The sequence below is a fragment of the Stylophora pistillata genome, chromosome 5 (genome assembly GCF_964205215.1).
Source record: "Stylophora pistillata chromosome 5, jaStyPist1.2, whole genome shotgun sequence".
Taxonomy (NCBI): Eukaryota; Metazoa; Cnidaria; class Anthozoa; order Scleractinia; family Pocilloporidae; genus Stylophora; species Stylophora pistillata.
Window position 1 is genome coordinate 10769060 of NC_142523.1, and position 13755 is coordinate 10782814.

General features: G+C 42.5%; 2 protein-coding genes and 1 pseudogene across 3 annotated transcripts; 2 read left to right on the forward strand and 1 right to left on the reverse strand.

Annotated features, from left to right (window-relative positions):
* Positions 1–372: 372 nt before the first annotated feature.
* On the forward strand, positions 373–2388 carry LOC148730226 (uncharacterized). The gene is made up of 2 exons (XM_088761509.1): positions 373–698; positions 860–2388. Exon 2 carries the CDS (start codon positions 1053–1055, stop codon positions 2382–2384), a length of 1332 nt encoding a protein of 443 aa, XP_088617635.1. The 5' UTR covers positions 373–698; positions 860–1052; the 3' UTR covers positions 2385–2388.
* On the forward strand, positions 2388–7901 carry LOC148730227 (uncharacterized). Its single transcript, XM_088761508.1, has 2 exons — positions 2388–7673; positions 7835–7901. The coding sequence occupies exon 1, from the start codon at positions 3168–3170 to the stop codon at positions 6942–6944; it is 3777 nt and encodes a 1258-aa protein (XP_088617634.1). The 5' UTR covers positions 2388–3167; the 3' UTR covers positions 6945–7673; positions 7835–7901.
* A 351-nt stretch (positions 7902–8252) lies between these two features.
* LOC148730228 (uncharacterized) lies at positions 8253–12544 on the reverse strand (annotated as a pseudogene). The gene is made up of 5 exons (XR_016001959.1): positions 12062–12544; positions 10947–11001; positions 10217–10355; positions 9001–9064; positions 8253–8387 (listed from the first exon to the last, which is right to left on the reverse strand). The product of XR_016001959.1 is annotated as an uncharacterized LOC148730228 (transcript).
* Positions 12545–13755: the final 1211 nt, after the last annotated feature.

A 13755-nucleotide genomic window follows, 5' to 3' on the forward strand; every position in this document is an offset into this window, starting at 1 on the left:
AGATTAAAAAGTACTAATGGTTAATTTTTTTCCTTTGATTTTCTTGCCAAGATCTTTGAAGATCTTTTATTTTCTTGCCAATATCTCCAAGGATCTTTCACTTTCTTGCCAAAATCTTTAAGAATCTTCTATTTTCTTGTAAAGATCTTCAAGGATCTTTTATTTTCATGCCAACATCTTTAAAGGATCTTTGAAATTCTTGACAAGACTTCTTGGAGATCTTTGAAGATCCATAGAAGAACCTCAAAGATCTTGACAAGAAAATGAAAGATCCTTGAAGATCTTGGCAAGAAAATGCAAGATCCTTGAAGATCTTGGCAAGAAATTGCCAGATCTTTGAAGATTTTGGTAAGAAAATGCAAGATCCTTGAGGATCTTTGTAACAGCTGCCACGGTTTTGCCTGCTGTTAAGAAGACGTTAACAAACTTGTGCGCGCGCGACTCGCGTGCGCGTGCTTTGAGGTTACGAAGTAATCTCGTAAGCAAATCACGCGGACTCTTTTTTAATGTTGACGTGTGCGATTTTAGAGAAGAGTAGTTGAAGTTTTTTTGTTTATCGTTTGGTTGTTGTCGTTTGCCGTAAGACTACAGTTTTCTGTGTTAGAGTAAGTGTCTGTTTGGTTTTCCCGTTTCGCTTCCGAATACCTAACTTATATTGAAGTTCGTTTTGGTTCGATTCTTACAAGCGGGACTGTTATGTAAGTGCTAATGTTCCTTTCCTTGAGCTTATAGTTTTTTTTTGTGAGTTTGTTTGAGTTTTTAGCTAGCTTTGCATCTTGCCTTTATATCGGAATGTTTGGAATGTTGGTTTGTCTATTCGCATTTAGCTTAGCTTCCTCCTTATAAATTCATATTTCAGTTTACGATAAGTACTTGGATACCACGACTACGTTAAATAAAACGATTCAAGGCTTGTCCGTAAAATATATCCTCGCTTCATAGTGTGTCTTCATTTGCGAAACTCATAGTTGTCGTCGAAATTTTGCTTCGCTTGTGTCGGCCGCTACAGTAAAATAACACCGTTACGAAATTGTCGAACCAAAGATCTTCAAATGTCGAGCTCATCCCTTGAAAACGTGGAACAACAAATTCAAATCGAAAAGGCAGAAACTAGCTCTCAACAATGGGATGATTCACCCGGCGTTGGACACGTCCCAAACTCGGATACGGAAGACGGTAAACCACAAGGGCGCGAAAGGAAATTAACAGAGAAAGGGAAGTCATATTGGGCAGAAATTCGTGGTAAAGCACGTCAAGATGCTTACTCGGTTCTTTCAACGCATATAGAAAAGGTCCGTAAGTTGCTAGACGAAGACAAGAATGTGAAGGCCCTCGAAAAGGAAAGAGATCGCTTAGATAAGCTAAAAGATGCCCTTAACGACGCTCAAGGAGCATACGACGAATTGATCGATAACGAAGAAGATAGAAAGGCCTCTTATCTTTGGTACGACATTCGTGACAGAAATTATTTCGAAATGAGATTAAAGCTTGTAGAACGAATTCACTCGCTACAGCAATCGGGAACACCGAAATCGAGTCAATCACAAGCGGGCTCGATAAAATCAGGAAATTCTAGGCGAACGAAGACCTCCATCAGTAAAACGTCAGCAAACTCGAGAGCGAGTACGGGTCGTTCGCTTCAGTTAGAGGCCGCCGCCAAAACCGCAAGGCTGAAAACGGAAATGAGGTTCTTAGAGCGTGACAGTGAAATAAGAAGAATGCAATTAACGAAGAAAATCGCTATCGCCGAAGCCGAAGAAAAGGCAATTAATGGGGCTCTGATCGATGAACGAAAGGAAATTCCGATAAAACAAGAGCCACTAAATCCATCGGTGTCTTCATTTATTCCAATCTCTACGCTCCATCACGGACTTGAAACCGCAGAAACAAAACCAAAAGTCACGCCAACCCACGCTCAAGATAATCCCGATAATTTGCTCACCATGGTGCCAGTGCAAGCACAGCAACGAGAAAATTTCGCGATTAAACAAGAAACTGATCCAGTCAGTTCTCAGTCATTTTATTACGAAACACCCTTTCAGGAATCATTAAGGCAATTAATATGGTTGCAGACCAAACAAACAGAACTTAGTTCCCTGCTAGTAGAACAGCAAAAACGAAACATTCTGCCAGCCAAAGAACCGCCTGTTTTCTCAGGAAATGCTTTCGACTACCCGGCGTTTACGACGGCGTTCGACTCCATTATTTCAGAAAACGTCTCATCGAATAAAGATCGTCTTTACTTCCTCGAAAAGTACACCGTAGGAAGGGCAAATGAGACTGTAAGGGGATTTCTACCCGTGAATTCTGACAGCGCATACACTGAAGCGCGAAAACTTTTGGATCAGCGATTTGGCAACCCAGTGCACGTGGCGGACGCTTAGAAATCACGACTACTTAAGTGGCCACAGATTAAGGACGGAGATAGTGCCGGATTACAAGCTCTTTCCGACTTTCTCTTTCGCTGTCACGAGGCCGTAAGGATCGTAGGATCTGCTGGCGAACTTGACTCTACATCAACATTAACTCAAGTCAGCGCTAAATTACCATCGTATTGCGGCGTTAAGTGGTGTCGTCACGCATACGATACTCGAAAGAAATCCGGCTCGAACGTTTCTTTTGCCGAATTCGTTCAGTTCGTCAAGGAAGAATCCGATTTGGCAAACGACCCAGTCTTCTCGCCAGACGTCTTGAAAAGGGAAAGAAAGGGCCTCGAAACTACGAAGGATTATAGAGGCAAAGGAAGAAACAAGGCAGACAGCTTTGCCATCAGCATCATACAGGAACAGTGCCCGCTATGCAAAGGGACACACCCCCTCACTAATTGTCGGGAGTTCAAGAAAAAAAGAGTAGAGGAGAGAAGAGAATTTGTGAAGACCAAGGGGCTTTGTTTTGGCTGCCTGAAATCGGGTCACCTGTCCAGCAGCTGTCGATTCCGTCTTACCTGTGAAGAGTGTGGCAAACCTCACCCAACTCTCCTTCACAATTCCATTCCAACCGCTAAGCGCCCTCCAAGAAACAGTAAACAAGGGAACTCTGACTCGCAAGGCAAGAACCTCCTGATCGCCGCTGGAGTTGCTTCTATTACTCCCAGCAACGGGTCAACGAGCGTTGACGAGAGTGTGTGTGGCTCAACAAGTTCGCCTGACGTCGAAACAACCACCTCTATGATTTTGCCAGTTATGGTTCACCATAGGGATCGCCCACACGTTGAAGTGAGCGTCTACGCGCTACTCGACGACGGAAGCGACTCCACGTTCGTGACAAATTCCACTCTTAAGGAGCTTGGACTAGAAGGAACCGAAGTGTCCCTCAAGCTTAACACCATGCACGGTAAGGAAAGCATACCTGCGCAGAAAGTCGAGGGGCTGGTTGTTCAAAGGCTTGACAGACAAACCGTGATAAAACTTCCGAAGGCGTACTCGAGAGAATCAATCCCAGCCAGGAGAAACCAAATACCGACCCCTGAAATCGCAAGTAAATGGCGACACCTAACGAAGATAAAGGATGAGATACCTCCTGTACAGCATGACGTCGAAGTCGGCCTTTTGATAGGTTGTAACTGTCCAAAGGCCCTCAAGCCCCAAGAGGTCATCCTTGGAAACGACAATGACCCATACGCGGTAAGAACTAAACTAGGATGGGGAATTATTGGTCCAGTGAGTCCTTCCTCTCTAGACAACGAAGACGACGCTTCTTTCTGTCATAGGATCGTCACTTGTGAAGTTGGTAACACGAGGCGCGATGGAAAGTTTGTAGTCGATAACCAAACGAAGGAAGTCATCAACCCCTTTGAGGTCCGGAGAATGTTCGAACTAGATTTTTCCGAACAATACCACCATGTAAAGGAGTTTTCCCAGGAAGATCTGAAGTTTCTGGAGATCGTTAAGCACGGCATCAGCCTTCAAGACGCTCATTACGAGATATCACTACCCATGAAGGACAGAAATCTGCTGTTACCAAACAACCGCGCAATGGCTTGGAACCGACTCAAGCCCCTCAAGAAACGACTTGAATCCAGCGAAACATATCGCCAACACTACGTGGATTTCATGAACAAGGTCATGGACAATGGTTATGCTGAAAGGGTGCCAGAACAGGAGGTGACAGACACAGGCCGCAAGTCCATCTGGTACATTCCTCACCATGGTGTGTACCACCCTAAGAAGCCCAATAAAATCAGGGTCGTTTTCGACTGCTCAGCACAGTATCAAGGACAATCCCTCAGCAGTCAACTCTTGCAAGGACCTGACCTCACGAACAGTTTGACTGGCGTTCTCTACAGATTTCGTCGAGAGTCGATCGCACTCATGTGCGACATAGAAGCGATGTTTTATCAAGTTAGAGTACCACCAGAAGACAGAGACCTTCTGCGTTTCCTCTGGTGGGAAAACGGCGATACATCTAGAGAGCCTCAAGAGTACCGAATGACTGTCCATCTCTTCGGAGCTACATCATCACCAGGTTGCTCCAACTTTTCCCTCAAGGCTACAGCTGATGACAATGAAGCAGCTGTCGGTTACGCGGCAGCAGATTTTCTCCGACGCGACTTTTACGTGGACGATGGATTGAAGTCTGTGGCATCAGTGGAAGAGGCAGTCGAATTGGTGAAGGATATCAAAGAAATGTGTAAACGAGGTGGCTTTAACCTACATAAGTTCACGTCCAACAGAAAGGAAGTTATCCAGCAGATCCCAGTATCCGATAGAGCAGAGGGCATCAAAGACCTGGATTTCAGTCGCGAACACCTACCCATGGAACGCGCCTTAGGAGTACAGTGGTGTATAGAGTCGGATACTTTCAATTTCACCATCTCCCTTAGAGACAGACCTTGCACAAGACGCGGAATCCTATCCACAATCAGTTCGATTTACGACCCACTCGGTGTCGTTGCTCCAGTCCTACTAGAAGGGAAGACCATTCTACAGGAGCTTTGCAGAAATAATGTTGGATGGGACGATCCAGTTCCCAATGATGTACGATCGAAATGGTTTATATGGAAGGCCGAATTAGAAGAATTGCAAAATTTCGCTATCCCACGCTGTTACAAGCCTATAGATTTCGGAAGAGTCATTAAGGCAGAGATCCATCACTTCTCGGACGCGAGTTTCAAGGGCTACGGGCAGTGCAGTTATTTGAGACTGGTAAATGAGAATGGCAAAATTTGCTGCGCTTTCGTACAAGGAAAGGCTCGAGTCACGCCTTTGAAAGCAGTAACCGTCCCGAGGCTAGAGCTCACAGCAGCTGTCCTATCGGCACGAGTCAGCGAGCAGTTAAAGGGGGAGCTGGACATCGAGATAACGGATGAAGTATTCTGGACAGACAGCAGAGTGGTCCTCGGCTACATCGCTAACAGCGTCAGACGTTTCCACGTATTTGTAGCCAACAGAGTCCAAGAAATCCAAGATAAAACGTCGATATCGCAATGGAGGTATGTGGATACGAAGACCAACCCTGCAGACGAAGCGTCCAGAGGGCTAAGAGTACGAGAGCTCGCCCAGTCGAAGTGGATTCAAGGACCAGATTTTCTTTGGAAGCCAGAGACTGATTGGGGTGTTACGTTAACCCAATCAGTCGGCGACGCTGAGCTTCTAAGTGGTGATCCAGAAGTCAAGAAAGTTGTCTCTCTCGCTACTGCTGTCACACCATCCTGGCCGACCATGGTAGACCGCTTAACATACTTTTCGGATTGGCACCGCGCTAAGAAGGCGATCGCCATATGCCGCCGGTATACACGTCTATTACGAAGTAGAATTCAGAAAGGAAATGATTCTAAGATCATCAAGAAGTTGCCAAGCGGAAGGAGTTTCCAGCCTGTGTCAATTCAGGAACTGTATGAAGCAGAAGTCGTTATCCTGAAGGCTGTACAACAAGAATTCAACCCCGACATCTTACCATCAGGTCCTCTTGGTAAACTGGATCCATACAAGGATTCAAACGGAATTATTAGAGTTGGTGGACGACTCAACCTATCTGATATCCCGGGGCAATGCATTCACCCAGCAATTCTGCCGAAAACCAGTCACGTCACTGAAATCATTATCAGGCACTTTCATCATAAAGTAAAACATCAAGGCAGAGGGATCACGATTAATGAGATTAGAGCAAGCGGTTACTGGGTCATAGGAGCTATTTCAACCGTATCGTCTGCAATACGTAGATGTGTTACGTGCCGTAAACTACGTGGTAAATTACAGGAGCAACGTATGGCTGAACTACCGCATGATCGATTGGAGCCAGCGCCCCCATTCACCAACTGCGCAGTTGATTATTTTGGCCCCTTCGTGATCAGAGAGGGTCGCAAGGATCTTAAACGCTACGGAGTCCTATTCACCTGTATGGCTTCTAGAGCAGTACACGTCGAGGTGTCCGCTACTTTGGAGACCGATTCCTTTATCAACGCCTTCCGAAGGTTTGTCTCCAGGAGAGGTCCTATTCGGCAGTTACGCAGCGACCAGGGTACGAATTTCGTGGGTGCCAGAAGAGAATTAAAGGTAGCTTTGGAAGAATTGGACAATGATAAGATTCGAGGCGTGCTACGGCGCCACGACTGCGATTGGTTTGTCTTCAAGATGAACGTTCCGTCAGCCAGTCACATGGGTGGTGTATGGGAGCGACAGATTCGCTCAGTGCGCAACGTCCTGTCGTCTCTATTACAAACCAACGGTTCCCAACTCAACCATGAAGCGCTTGAAACCTTCATGTGCGAAGCGGAGGCAATAGTAAACAGCCACCCGCTTACGATTGACTCCCTTAACGATCCAACCTCCCTGAATCCGTTGACGCCCAACCATCTACTAACGATGAAAACGAAAGTACTTCTACCACCACCTGGTGTGTTCGAAGCCCCTGATAAGTATTGCAGAAAACGCTGGCGGCGAGTACAGCACTTGGCGAATGAATTTTGGATTAGATGGAAGAAAGAGTACTTGTTTAACCTGTAACAAAGGCAGAAATGGAACAAGCCCAGACGAAACACGCGTGTTGGTGACATCGTCTTCATAAAGGATGATGAGAATCTTCCTCGCAATCTATGGCAGCTTGCTCGAGTGACCGAAGCTCACCAGAGCGCCGATGGCCATGTACGCACTGTCAAACTTGCTGTCGCAGATCGCACACTGGATAAAAGGGGTAGACGTGTTAAACCGTGCAGATACCTGGAACGCCCCGTACAGAAACTTGTACTGTTACAAGAAGCAAGTGAGACCTGAGGTTCATCCCCAACGAGGAGCCACGAATACAAGTAGTCATTAACCTTATTTCATCCTCATTACTCTGTGGACATTTAGTCGTGCTTAATGACCTTCATTAGCTTTGTATATTAGTGAAATGTGGACATTTCAGGGGAGCCATGTAACAGCTGCCACGGTTTTGCCTGCTGTTAAGAAGACGTTAACAAACTTGTGCGCGCGCGACTCGCGTGCGCGTGCTTTGAGGTTACGAAGTAATCTCGTAAGCAAATCACGCGGACTCTTTTTTAATGTTGACGTGTGCGATTTTAGAGAAGAGTAGTTGAAGTTTTTTTTGTTTATCGTTTGGTTGTTGTCGTTTGCCGTAAGACTACAGTTTTCTGTGTTAGAGTAAGTGTCTGTTTGGTTTTCCCGTTTCGCTTCCGAATACCTAACTTATATTGAAGTTCGTTTTGGTTCGATTCTTACAAGCGGGACTGTTATGTAAGTGCTAATGTTCCTTTCCTTGAGCTTATAGTTTTTTTTTGTGAGTTTGTTTGAGTTTTTAGCTAGCTTTGCATCTTGCCTTTATATCGGAATGTTTGGAATGTTGGTTTGTCTATTCGCATTTAGCTTAGCTTCCTCCTTATAAATTCATATTTCAGTTTACGATAAGTACTTGGATACCACGACTACGTTAAATAAAACGATTCAAGGCTTGTCCGTAAAATATATCCTCGCTTCATAGTGTGTCTTCATTTGCGAAACTCATAGTTGTCGTCGAAATTTTGCTTCGCTTGTGTCGGCCGCTACAATCTTTAAACAAGCATTGTGAAGATCCTCAAAGAATTATCAGGGATATTCATGAAGAAACACAAGAGAACCCTAAAGGTCCTCATGAAGATCTTTACTGATCCTTAAATATCCTCCAAAGATTTTCACCAGGGGCCCACCATTGTTCTGTTCCACTAAGGTGAATAATTGTAAGTGTATTTGCTTTACTTTTGTTTGAAAGAGAAGAAAAATGCTACAAGAAAGACATGTTTCATTTCACCAGAATTTGTCAAAGATCAAATACAAAACTTAACCTGGACAGCAAAAGTTGAAAATTTTTGTTTCAAATAACGTACTACTTAGCTGAATTTTTAGATGCCTCTCTCCCAGTTCTTCTGGAGAAAGAACTTCTTCTGCTACTTTGTTTATTGTATTGTCTAGCACCTGGAGGGTCAAACAGAAAGCTCAACAATTACCCACTGTCATAACAACTAAACTCTTGATTCTGGTCAGCAAAGTACTGGAAAGGTCACAGAAATGGAAAAAAAATCTGTTTACATGTGAATAAGAATTAAGTGCAGCTCAGCATGTTGAACTCACATAGATTCCCTAAGACCATGCAGAAACAGAGTTAAGTCTTGACAGATGCGCATATAGATCAGAAACAGTATTTTAAAAACTGCACCCCTATTCCAGGATGTCACACTTTGTCAAAACATTAAGGCTGACCGTGAGAATGTCTAATAGGATACAAGTACAATTCACTTAGACTTTCACTTAATGAGAATGTCTTATAGGATACAAGTACAATTCACTTAGACTTTCACTTAATGAGAATGTCTTATAGGATACAAGTACAATTCACTTAGACTTGCACTAGTTGGGCAAGCAAAACTGTTGAGAGAAAAAAGGCCTGATTGACTTATGATAGACTGCAAGGTTCCCCTTCCAAATTGTCATGTATTACCTGACAAAAAAATAAAAAGAGAGAGAAGTTGGTGTTCCATCAAAAATTAACTTAGGGGTCTAGTCTACACCTCTCTAACTGTTACCTCACCTTCACTGGTACAGGATACTTGAGTTGAGCCTTTGCTCTACAGTTTGGACAGTCTTTTGAATGACTAAGAAGAAACAGGAAATATAACTTCAACACTTTATGGTCCCTAAACAAAATTCTAAAATGTGATTGGTTAGCACCTCAATTTAAGCACTGAACTGGGCACCAAGTGAGTTCACACATCATGCCTTTGCAACTGAAGAGAACACAAAAACTGTGCCTTGGTTCTTTTCCTCACAGAACACAAGTACACAATTATTTTTTTATAAATGCCTCTGTTTAGCAAATGATTATTTTTATATTTCTCAATAAAAAAATTATACTCTTACCATGCAGCGAGGATAAAATAATGTATTGTAAAATAATTTGACGTGACTACTGTAAATGGATTTACCTTAACCCTAACATCAGTGCATATTCTCCATAGTTACTGTTCTTTATACATTCCCTAAGGTGCTGATAAATATATCTTATTAGACGTTTTGTTGTGTAGTATTGCTGAGTATTTTTACAAGTTGTGCCGCATTTTGACGAGCCCGTAGGGCAAGTCAAAATACAAATAACGAGTAAAAAATACTCAGCGATACTACACAACAAAACGTCTAAAAAGTTATTTATTATCCAACATGCCAGACTGTTATTTTAGTGCGGGCGAATTTTGTGGATATATATTTTCGGGGAGTGTGTGACAGAAGTATGCAAAGCGGAATGGAATTGGCGCTTTGTTGTGTCGCTGTTTCTATTTTCTTCATTAAATGAAGAAATTTTCTGGTCGTCAAGCTGTTTTTTTTCATTCCATTCATCTTATGAACTTGGACCTATATTTGCCAGCCATTCTGACTCTTCGTTGTCGGAAATATGATTCAAATTGTCCGCCACTTTTTTTTCTCATAACGACAATCCAATTCTTCATTTGCGCGATGCGAGAAAACCCGTTTAACTGGTACTACAATAGATGAGTTCAAATACCGCGTGATATTTGTACTCATCTATGGTGTTATTTGTACTCGTCTAGGTGTAGTTGGATAATAAGGAGAGTTTATTCAACAATGAAGAGCTTATCTTTTGTTGGTGACCATTTTCTTAATTCTCCTGACATTTATGTGTGATACAGGGATGATATGGTATGGAGAAAATAGATGTTAGTCACTCTTGGGGATCAACAGTTAAGATGAATTTTGAAATGAAACCAAAAATATTCTGTAACATGTCTTACCAAAGCCAGTCCCTGATACAACCAAAACAGAACGTGTGTGAGCAAGGCAAAGTGTGTGCCAATACCATGAGTTCATGACAGATACAGCAAAGTAACTCCTCATTTAAATCTTTCAGGCACTTCTTTGATCTGCTGTCATCTACCAGTTAAAAGTAAAATTTAACACAAGCCCTGTTAATGCCATAAACAATTCTCCTTGTGTGTTCTTCTAGAGGCAAACTTGGCAATTTGGATGGAGAAGATAGCATTCTATCAGAACTGAGGGGAGAATTTAACATGTTCCCTAGCTAAACAACTACTAATTTAAAATAAATATAATGCCATAACCATTTCTCCCTGTGTTCCATGTGAGAAACACCTAAAGTAGGTATCAATTTTAATGGAGAATAAAGCTTTCTATCAGAACTGAGGGGAGAATGACTGAGTACTAAAGAATTAACAGGGAAGTGTGATGAAATGCTGGGGAATAACCTTGCAATGGACTAACATCCCATCTGGGGGGGGGGGAGTAGTGATACTCCTAGTTGCTTCATGCTAAGAAAACCAGGATAATCTCCCACTGGATGAGTCACTTAGCTCCAGTACATACTTAATCTACCTTTTTTTTACCAGAAATGACCCTAATGGCTTTTTTTCCACATATTCCTTCATTACATAGAATGCCTTCTGAGGAGAGTTGCATCATACATCATGAAATTCTGTTTGATTCACCTCTTGGAGTTAAATGTACCTTTGTTCATTTTAACTTCTTCCTGTGGATCAACCTTTTGATCACCTTCCAAACCCTAAAAAATATTCTATTAATGGTTATGAAAGTGGCCAAAAACACTGTGCAGTATAATTAGATGCTAATATACCTTAAAGAATAAATAATTTTAATTAATAAATGTACAATTTATCTCTTTTAAAGGAGAAGAATGCTCCTCAAACCACATATCTCTACCATAAAGGTATCATGTGCTTCCAAAAAAAAGCAAAAACAGCTGTTTCCCTTACTGTTAACATTGATTGCCAAAAGATGACAAAAATAGTATCCAGACTTAACTGAACAACACATTACTGTCCTGAACAACACTTAACCTGTTTCATATTATTAACTGTAGTAATATCCCTTTTTTTATAATTATCTTTTCAGTTTTTAGCTGAATCAAGCACGTAATTAAAGTTGATAGATAGAAAGACTGGCTTGGTTCCTAGTAATATTCTTATCCAACCCTATCACGTTCAGAGCACCAATGGAGTGTAAGACTATGTTAGAAGAAATCCGTCCGTTACACCCAATATGGCGTCAGTTTTTTTTAAGTGCAATTTGATGTAGAATTCCCTGGATTTAGTAATAAATTTCCTGAAAAATTACTTGAAATTCTTGAAAATTGAACAGGTGGAAGAATACTCCTCAGGTTTGGAACTTTATTTCATCTGTCATGCTCAACATAAAAGAGAAAACACAGTATAGCTACTTTCTCTAAGAAGATGCTCCATTGCAATTCAGTCCCTTTCCCCTCCCCCCTCAGCAGTTCATCAAGTTCCCCTTACAGCTTTGTCTGTTAGCCATTCACACTCTTGGGTGGGGAGAGGAACTGTGAGAGCACAATGTGTCATGTCCTCGAACACAATAAAATTGCCTCTCTCTGGGCAACTTATAAACGGTTACCCTTCTACTACAGTATATGAATTCTTCTCCCCTTATTTCCATAAGACTTCTTATAAGACTTCATTATTCTAGCATATTTCTAGGATCTAAAAGCAGACAGCCCCCCTTTAAAATTTTTCAGCTCTCTTTCTAGTCCGCACTCCTTCCCTTGGGTCCAGTAGCCCTGCTAACACTTTTCAAAGTACCCCTACCTCTGTAGTTCACTTGGTGATACAGGCTTTTTCCGTTTGCTTCGCCTTCGCACACTCCCATCGCTAGTTCCTTCTCCAAAGGAGCCCACTTCTTCAGAATCATTTTGGCAGACCTCACTAAAAACATAAACAAGTTCCCAATCGTACGCTGACAAACTCTGTCCTTCTTTCGTTTTAGCTCCTACACCTCCAAAGACAACTACATCACCATCGCAAAGGACAGCAGAACTACGCTTTGTTTTGTTTACTAGCAGCCCGTTCAGTCCTTGACAATTAATCCTGAACCTTCCATCGTTGAAATGAATTTCAGCGTGAACACGACTAATCATTAAAGGACACATGGCACTGTCCATAACAACATCCGAATTTTCACGACTGCGTCCGAGACGAGTGACAGTCGGTTTTAGCAAAATTTTTTTCGGTTGCAGAGATGGATCATAGGATTTCCCTTCGACTTTCTGCAAACAAAGCATTTTTCTACTCTGATTTCAGCGTGCAAAGCTTCTAATAACAGTTCAAGATTCTTGCAGCGTTCTTGGAGAACTGCAAGGGGCGATTTTGATAAACAGACAACTACGACACGAATGTCGGAAATCAATCGGGCAAGATCGGACAAGCTCGGATAAAAATTCTCGCCGGTAAAATCAGGAACGAGAATAGGAAATGGGGAATGAGGAATGGAAATGAAAGTGATGTTTTGCCTTTGCGCGGACCTCACTCGCACTCACATTCCTCGCCGGATCGAAACACGAGAGCCACGCCGATCAGCATACTAAGTTTTGAGCTGGTAATGAAATTTAGATGCTTCGGAATCCAGAAAGTCTCCCTCGCAGCCGTTTCTTTGGATGTCACGCAACGCTCCCCCAAAAGAACGGTTGCTGACATCCGAACTACATTCCTTTCTCATTGTCCTTGCGGTTTGTTCGCGGTCTATTGAACAGACCAATCACATACCAGAAAATCTGAATGACGGAAGGTTTCACGCGAAAATGTGGATGTGGCAGATGATCTAGCTATTATGTCGGGAGAAACACTGAAGAAATTTGTCAATGAGAGCTCAAAATGTTTCAAATGTTCATCGTTGTGCCCTGGTAAAGAAAGAGTATATATTTTTGGAAAAACTTCTCACAATTTCGTTGAAATTATAGAATCTACGCTTAACATAGACGTCAACTGCTACGCCAACGACACGAACGCTAGATTGTGTGAGCGATTGTTAAAGTTTCAGCGAGCAACTGAGAAAGTAGAAGCTAAAAGCTGAACTGAAACTCTTTATTCGCACTACTTCAAGAGGTTACTAAAGAATATATAAGAAACAGTAAATTACATCAATAATCAAAATGAAATGCAAGACGCATTTCAATCGAGGCCAAGGGCTAAACGCTTGCTTCGACCTGCAGATGGAGATCAGGAGGAACAAAGCGCGTGCTTGCCGTCAACAAACCGGGCGAAGCCTCTGAGAACACTAAAATTTAGGTCGGCCAACGTCTCCTACACTACTTGTACTTCTTCATTTGCCAGTCCGCTGCTAGCTGGAGTGAACCCGATTAGTTATGTTTCAGTTGCATGCAGAAATGGCACTCTGGCGGCCGAAGAAACGCTAACAAGAAGAACCAAGGCAAAGACGAAGCCGTTCATCTTTTGTATAGAATAACTGTACCACTACAAGATCAAACGCGGGGTATTTTCTTGCC